This window comes from Trichosurus vulpecula, chromosome 6 (assembly GCF_011100635.1).
Source record: "Trichosurus vulpecula isolate mTriVul1 chromosome 6, mTriVul1.pri, whole genome shotgun sequence".
In the NCBI taxonomy this organism is placed as follows: domain Eukaryota; kingdom Metazoa; phylum Chordata; class Mammalia; order Diprotodontia; family Phalangeridae; genus Trichosurus; species Trichosurus vulpecula.
In genome coordinates, this window is record NC_050578.1 from 78911754 (window position 1) to 78920674 (window position 8921).

The 8921-nt window shown below is 39.4% G+C and overlaps 1 protein-coding gene across 1 annotated transcript in view; it reads left to right on the top strand.

Moving 5' to 3' along the window:
* Positions 1-8521, top strand: part of PPEF2 (protein phosphatase with EF-hand domain 2) — a 39879-nt gene extending 31358 nt beyond the window's left edge. Inside the window, exons 13-16 of the mRNA XM_036764969.1 lie at positions 621-727; positions 3856-4019; positions 6795-6882; positions 8271-8521. Of these exons, the coding sequence (XP_036620864.1) occupies positions 621-727; positions 3856-4019; positions 6795-6882; positions 8271-8521 (610 nt within the window). The remainder of the gene's footprint in view (positions 1-620; positions 728-3855; positions 4020-6794; positions 6883-8270) is intronic.
* The last annotated feature ends 400 nt before the right edge of the window (positions 8522-8921 follow it).

An 8921-nucleotide genomic window follows, 5' to 3' on the forward strand; every position in this document is an offset into this window, starting at 1 on the left:
AAGTAACGTTTATATGCAGAAAATTTTTGTGTGAAAATAAAATTTCCTTTTTTTGTTCTAAAATTTCTGTGCCTTTCTTTTATCTCTCTGATCCATCCAACTCTTCAGATCATCATTTATTAGTTCCATTGAAATATTTCAAACCCCCAAGCATCATGAACAAATTACTCTGGAAAATGCTGCAGTAGAATCTTGTGGCTATTTTCCCCTCAAAAACTTGAGTCCTTGGAAGTTTGGAATGTATTTGTAAAGCCCAGGAGCCAGGTGCATACTAATAAATATTTAACAACTGACTCTCCAGGAAAAAAGCAAAACCAAAGCATAACAATGTATGCTTTTAAGTTTAACTTTTAAGCACACTTTTAAGTTTAATCCACATCATTAATATTTTCTCGACCATTTTCTCCCATCTAGACAATCAACACAACAATGAATCAAGCCTTGGTTTGTGGCAATTGCTACTTTCTGAGGTGCAAATACCCTCAATAAAAATTTAACAATCAGCTCTTTCAACTGGGTACAAGCTGGCTCCAGCATACTCTTGCCAGGAGGGGAAACTGTCCAGTGCTTGTCATAAGCTGATCTTTGAAGATGTTTCCTTTTGTCTCATCCCCATCTAGGATTAGCAGAGTTGAGGAGTCTGCTCTGAGAGCACTTCGAGAGAAACTATTTGCTCATTCCTCATCACTCCTTGGCGCATTTAAGAGCTATGATCTTGATGGAACTAGTGAGTGAACCCAAAGCTATAAAATTAGGGTCTATCTGTCTATCTGTCTATCTATCTATCTGTCTGTCTATGTGTATATTATATCTATCTGTCTATATATCTCTCTACTATATCTATTGATCTATTTACTCTCTCTCTCTCTCTCTCTCTCTCTCTCTCTCTCTCTCTCTCTCTCTCTCTCCCCCCCTTCCTCCCTCCCTCCATGCTTCAGCTTGCATTCGGACACCATCAGTTCTTTTTCTGGTGGTGGATGGCATTTTTTATCCTAAGTGTTTCAGAATCATCTTGGATCTTTGTATTGCTGAGAATAGCTGAGTCATTCACAGTTGATCATCATACAGTACTGCTGTAACTGAGTGCAATATTCTCTTGGTTCTGCTCATTTCACTTTGCATCAGTTCATGTAAGTCTTCCCAGGCTTTTCTGAAAGTGCCCTGTCTGGCATTGCTTATAACACAATAGTGTTACATCACAATCATACACAACAGCTTGTTCAGCCATTCCCCATTTGATGTGCATCTCCTCAATTTCCAATTCTTTGCCACCACAAAAAGAGCTGCTAAAATATTTTTGTACATAAAAGTTCTTTTCTTTTTCCTTTGATCTCTTTGAGATATAGACCTAGTAGTGGTGTTGCTGAGTCAAAAGGTATGCACAGTTTTATAGCCCTTTGGGCATAGCTCCAAATTGTTCTCCAGAATAGTTGGATCAGTGCTCCATTTTTCCCACATCCCCTCCAACATCTATCATTTTTCCTTTTCTGTCATTTTAGTCAATCTAATAGATTTGAGGTGGTACTCAGAATTGTTTTAATTTGCATTTCTCTAATCAATAGTGATGTAGAGCATTTTTTCACATGACTATAGATAGCTTTGATTTCTTCTTCTGAAAATTGCCTGTTCAGATCCTTTGACCATTTATCAATTGGGAGAATGACTCATATTCTCATAAATTTGACTCAGTTATATATTTGAGAAATGAGACCTTTATCAGAGAGACTTGCTATAAATTTTTTTCTCAGTTTTCTGCTTCTCTTCCAATCTTGGCTGCACTAGTTTGTTCCAAACCTTTTTAATTTGGTGTTATCAAAATGATTTGTTTTACATCCCATAATGCATTCTATCTCTTGTTTAGACATAAATTCTTCCTTTATCCATAGCTCTCTGACAGGTCAAATATTCCACGCTCTCCTAATCTGCTTATGATATCACCCATTATATGTAAACCATGTACCTATTTTGACTTCATCTCAGTACAATGTGTTTATACCTAGTTTCTGTCAAACTGCTTTCCAGTTTTCCCTGCATTTTTTGTCCAATAGCGATTTCTTGTCCTCAAATCCTGGATCTTTGGGTTTGTCAAACATTAGATCACAATGGTCACTTACTACTGTGTGTTGTGTACCTAATCTTGGATTGTCATTTTTATTATGTTTGCATCAGTGAACCATGAGCAGTGACTCTCTCTTTAATTATTCATCTCTCTTTCCCTCTTATTTTTCGTTCTTTTGGGTTTTTCATCTTTGTTACTACCCTCTAACTCACCTCCTCCAAATGGAAGTTCCCTTTTGTAACAAATAAGTATAGTCAAGCAAAATAAATGAACTCATCGACCATGTCTGAAAATGCATGTCTCATTCTGCACCTCTAATCTATATCATCCTTCTGCCAGGATGCTAGTGGTACACTTTATCATCAGTCTAGTTTGTGAATAGCCAAGACATTCATTGGAAGTCTGCAATTTTCCTTTACATTATAGTATAAGTTGTTCTTCTGGTGCTGCTCACTTCACTCTACATGAAGTAGTATGTCTTTCTAGGTTCTTTTTGAATCTCCCATGTTCTCTGTTTCTCCTTCTTCTCCTTCCTTCTCTGTCTCTGTCTCTCTCAGTCTCTCTCAGTCTCTCTCTCTCTCTCTCTCTCTCTCTCTCTCTCTCTCTCTGTCTCTCCCTCTCCCCCTTGGGATGTTATAGCTAGCAGAATGTAAACTGTGAAGCTTTCTTTAGGCTGAGAGGGGCTGGACCCAGGGTCAATGGGCATTGACAGAATAAGGTAACAGCTCTCAGTGGCCTTCTCCAACTCCCCAGTTTGCTGTTCCTTCTCCTTTCTCTCCGTTTAAAATCCTCCACTTACACCACAATGGGAACTGGGCCAAATAAAAAATAAAAACTCACTGGGAATATGTTGCCGAGCCAAGTGGCCTGAACTTGGAGCCAGACGACTGGAGTTGGAACCTTGGTCAAGTCATTCTCTGATCCTTAGTAACCTCATCTGTAAACATCTGTAAACTCAATGTAAACATGGACTCGGTGACTTCCAAAGGCCTTGCCAGTCTTAGCTCTATAAGCCTGTGATCCTCAGTCTGGCATTTAAAGTCCCTCATAGTCTGGCTTCAGTTTATCTTTCCAGGCTTCTTATTTTGTTATAGTATTTGTTACGTTATGTTAAATAATCAACTTATATGTTGATATATTGTATCTCCCTCTCTCCCTACCACCTAGTCCCTATGCTCCTTACCCTTGTAGACCACGAGAAAACCATTCATTCTTTTTGAGCCTGTTTCCTTATTTGCAACAAGGGGACAATTGAGACTGTACTTACCTAAGGAGACAGCAACGCCCTCCATTGAGCATGATTCAAAGCAGGCTTGGCAGGCACCCATGTAGGAGATTGCAACATGAGGAAGGTGGAATGAATGGCTTTGGAGGCTCCTTTAATCCCTAAATCTATGATTCTAAGTGGCTTAGGTGCAGAGATGAGATGAGATTCAAACCCAGGACTTGGGACTCCAAGTCCAGTTTTCCATCCACTTATACCAAGAGTTTTCAAAGAGTAGTCCATAGATACCTGGGGGTCTCAGAGACCCTTTTAGGGGGATCTAGGAGAACAAAACTATTTTCATAGTAATACTAAACTACTTTAATTTCTAGTATGGTTAAACATTGATAGATAAAGCCTACATAAAGAGAAACTCTTTGTGATCTTCAATAATAGAATGTAAACACCATACCCCCTGCCCAATACATTTCTCTGTGGTACAAGGATGTAGGGACTATTTCAGCACATGCTAACAGAGAAGATTTTTGTATGATGTCAATATTTTCAAGCTTTAGTTTTTCTGTCCATGCAGATTTCATCACTTTGAGTGACTGGTCAGCTGCGGTGGAGTCTGTGCTACACCTGGGCTTGCCATGGCGGGTGTTGAGGCCACAGCTGGTGACTCACACTACTAATAACATGTTAGAATACAAGTCCTGGCTGAAGGATTTAGCTAAGGAGCAACTGAGCCATGAGGTAAGATTTCCTACCTTCCACCTCCCTACCACTTCCAGTTCCCCTTGATGTGCTGTCTTCCCCCATTAGAAGGTAAGCACCTTGCCGCCAGGGGCCATCTTGCTTGTTTGTACTTGTATTCCCAGAGCTTAGCACAGTGCCTGGAACATAGTAATTACTTAATGAAAGCCATATTGGCAGATGCTTTCACTGAGGATGAACACAGCATCAAGGTCAGCTACCACACTGATGGTAAATTCTTCAACTTGAAAAGGCTACAAGCCAAGACCAAAGTGGAAGGAGTGTTGGTACATGATTTTCTGTTTGCAGATGATTGTGCTCTCAATGCAGCTTCTGAAGCTGAGATGCAATGAAGTATAGATCAATTCTCTGCTGCTTGTGCTAATTTTGGCCTAACAATTAACACCAAGAAAACACAGATGCTCCATCAGCCACCACCACACCATCTGTACATAGAACCATAAGTTACAGCAAATGGAGAAGTTTTGAATGCTGTGGATAAGTTCACTTACCTTGGTAGTGTACTTTCCAGGGCTGTACACATTGATAATGAGGTTGACACATGCATTGCCAGAGATAGCTCGGTGTTTGGGAGGCTCCGAAGGAAAGTATGGGAGAGAAGAGGTATTAGACTGATTACCAAACTGAAAGTCTACAGAGCTGTGGTGCTGACCTCATTGATGTACGCCTGTGAAACCTGCAGTCTACAAGCGCCATGCCAGGAAACTGAATTGCTTCCATTTGAATTGTCTTAGGAAGATTCTGAAGATCACCTGACAGGATAAGGTACCAGACACTGAGGTCCTTACTTGAACCAAACTGCCAAGCATTCAAACTCTGCTTTAGAGAGGGCAACTCTGATGGGCCGGTCACATTGTTCAAATGCGAAATGTATGCTTACCAAAAATACTATTTTATGGAGAACTCACACTGGGCAAGCATTCACATGGTGGTCAGAAGAAGTAATACAAGGACACTCTCAAGGTCTCTCTCAAGAACTTTGGAATTGATTGTGTGACATGGGAGACACTGGCACAGGACTGCTCAGCATGGCGTTCCCACATCAGAGAAGGTGCTGTGCTCTATGAGCAAAGCAGAATTGAAATAGCTTAAAGGAAACGCAGGATGAGCAAGTTTGGAGTATCCACCCCAAATGTTCACGTGAACTATTTGTGCCCGACCTGTGGTAGAGCATTCCAAGTTTGTATTGGCCTGATCAGGCACAGTTGGACACATACTGAAACTTCACTCAAGCATAGTGATGTCATTTTGGTCCTCTTCAAGAACCAAGGACAACAACCAACCAACCTACCAACCATCTATCCATCATCCTTACCTATTTTCTATCCATCATCTTTATCTATCTTCTACATCATATCATATCACATCATATCTATCTATCATCTATCTGCTCTGGGATATTGTAGTTAGCAAAATGTACTATGGAGCTATCTTAAAAAGAGCCAGGTACCATGCCCAAGCTAGAACTCATTATCTCTCTTCCCAAACCCTCCCCTCTCCCCACCTTTCTTATTACCATTGAGGGTGCCACCATCTTCTTCCACAACCAAAAGCACATCTTGTCCTCTCTCTCACTCCTACCACATACCAATCAATCAATAAACATTTATTAAGCACCAGACGCTGTGCTAAGGTCTTAGGGATACCAAAAGGGGCGGAGTCCTTGCCTTTAAGGAGCTTATAATCTAATTGGGGAGACAATGTATAAACAAACATATACAAAGTAAACTATATACAAAATAAATGGGAAATAATTAACAGAGGAAAGGTACTAGAATTACTCAGGGTTGGGGAATTATCCAATCATATGTCCTCTCCACTCACTCAGAGGCCATTCTGGTGCAGCCCCTCATCACCTCTCACGTTGACTGTTGCAGAAGCCTCTCAAGTGGTCTTCCTGCCCACTCTTCCCACTCCATTCCACCCTCCATTCAGCCAACAAAGTGATTTTCCTAAATGTAGGTCTGACCATGTCACTCCCTCGCTCACTAACCTCCAATGGCTCCTTGTTACCTCTGGGACAGCTCAAAACCCTTTTCTGCAGGTCTTTCGCAGTGTCTCTCTTACTATCCACAGTGCCTTCTTTATGAGGTTATCTCCTATTTAAATTATATATATCTTGTATGTACATAGTTATTTGTATGTTATGTCACCCCATTACTCCTTGAGAACAGGGCCTATGTTTTTTGCCTTTTTTTACACCCCCAGATTCTGAGCACAGAACCTGGTATATAATTAATGCTTATTGACCAACTGACAAATAATCCCTTGTAACAAAGAATAAAAAAGGGAGGGGGGGTACTTCAGCAAAATTAAATAATGCATCAACCAAGTGTAATAGTATATGCTGTGTTCTACACCCATAGGACCCCACCCCCACCCTCCAACCCAGTCTGTAAAAGAGAGAGGGAGGTGAGACATTCCCATATATTTAGAACAAGATGATGCATACATTTTGCATTAAATTAATTGTGGACTTGAGGAATCTTCAGGGTTTTTTCCCCCTCAAAAAGGAAATTATCATGGTCACTGATCACCAGTCTCTTTCATTTCTTTTTGAAAATAGATTTTTATTTTTGGTTTTGACATTCATTTGATTTCTCCCTGTCCTTTCCCCTCCCAGAATGTCACCCCTTATAAGAATTTTTTTTCCATTTCCAAATCCTACAATCACTATGATTACATTATAATTTTTAAAAATTCGAGATACTCCTTAAGATTAGACTACAAAGGAAAGTAATTTGTGTCTTGCAGAACATTCAATCCAGTTTGCTAGAAGTGCTCTACAGAAACCGATCCAACCTGGAGACCATATTCCGGATCATAGACAGTGATCATTCAGGTAAATGCATAATATATTCAATGCACTTCTGGAAAATGACATGATTTTACAAATTCTAAATCAATGATGTCAGACTGAAATATAAATGGATCCCTATTTACAGGGGGCAGGGAGAAAAAGGCTTTTTCCTGTAGAATCTACTTTCTAAGCTAACAGAGGAGGCTTGGATGGTTTGTACTTTCTTCTTCCTTTGAGGTCTTCAAAAATTGACTAAAGTACTATCTATTAGGGATAGCTTATTATGGTCCTAACTGGAACTTTTTAGATTTCTTCTATTCCCTGGGTGTTATGCCCAGACTGGTACACAAAAAACATATTCATTCCCAGGGGAATGGCCAGCTGGAAAAATTCTGACATCTTCTCCCTAATTTCCCCCTTTTTATATTGAAAATCACTTTTGTGTTGAAAATTAGAATCATACAAATTAATACAATCATGAGGTACTCACTTCAAATCATATTAGCGAAAAAGGGAAAATGAATTGTTGGAGGGGCTTTAAGAAGACAGAAATACTAATTAGATATCAATTCAAATACTGATTTGATCAAATCAGAAACAGATTTACCCACAAATACACACAGCATCACTGGGAAGAATGAATCTATCTATCTATCTATCTATCTATCTATCTATCTATCTATCTATCTATATCTGTATATCACATGGAGGGGCACACATGAGGTGTAATAGAGACGGTTTGAATTGACTGGTGAGAACTGATTGTTACAATTTAAGTGTGAGCATTTACACCTCAGAAACCAGCCAACACTACAAATTGGGGCTTAATTTAGTGTTGTGTTGATTTTTTCAGAAGTAAGAAAGTGAGGGAGAAAATGTAAATAATACAGAGTGCACTTAAAAGTGTGTCAAGTGTATGTTTTTTAAAGAGTTAAACACACACAACACACACGTGTGCATGCTCGTGTGTGAAAGGTGCACACAGAGGAAACATGCCTAATCAGGGCACACGAGGAGAGGGGTGCACTTGTAGGAAGCCCAAGTGGTAAGAGCCCACATCTGACACTGTCAAGTCACCAATGTTTCCTTGTGATGTTGTTAAGTCATTGTTGTTAAGCCTACTTCCGTATGGTCTCACAGTCCCCATCATTCATTCGGTGCAGAAACTACTACATATGTAGTTAGTGCCAGACATTCCTGTGCTGCACATTCACCAGCTTCTGACTCCATTGAAATACTTGGATGATTCTTCAAACAAGGGACAAGGTTGTTACGCTCTTTTAGCTTAGTGCCCATAGAGTTTTTTGTTTGTTTTAGCAAAACTGTTCTTTTAGCAAAAGTGGGTAAGCAACACCAGCTCCTTTTCCTCACTGGATTCTTTGGTCTCATTCCTTCAGTTTTGGATACTAAGACATGTCTTTCTTCCACAGGGCTCATCTCATTTGATGAATTCAGGCAAATTTGGAAGCTCTTCAGTTCTCATATGAACATTGACATTAGTGATGAAAGCATCTGTAACCTGGCTCGGAGTATTGACTTCAACAAAGATGGAAACATAGACATCAATGAGTTCCTTGAGGCCTTCCGCCTAGTTGAACAGTCTTATTTGGAGGACAAAGACTCAGAACTGAAGGGTTCAGAGACTAGCGACAGCAGCTGTAGTAGTCAGGGAATCCATTGACCATGGAATCCACCGAAGTGCCTTAGAATAGCCAGGCTACTAGGACATCTCTTTTGATTCACCCTGTACCTCCAGCTTCTTTACTACCTACATTCTCATCATCACTTAAAAAAAAGTCCCAGGGTTTGTTGGAAAATTTGAAGAGCAAATAGATTAGGGAAGAGTATGAAATTGGAAGAAAATTTTGTATACATTCTTTATTACACTGTGAGCTTCTTCTCCTACTAGGAGGTCAGCTTTTAAAAGGGAAAGATCAAATAAATGAATGATCAATCTATGCCAATGTAATTAGTTCAATGTAATAAAAATAATTTTATAATAATATGTTTATATTATTTATTTATTATATTTATTTATATATTTATTATATTTATAATAATATAATAATTTTGTAATAATT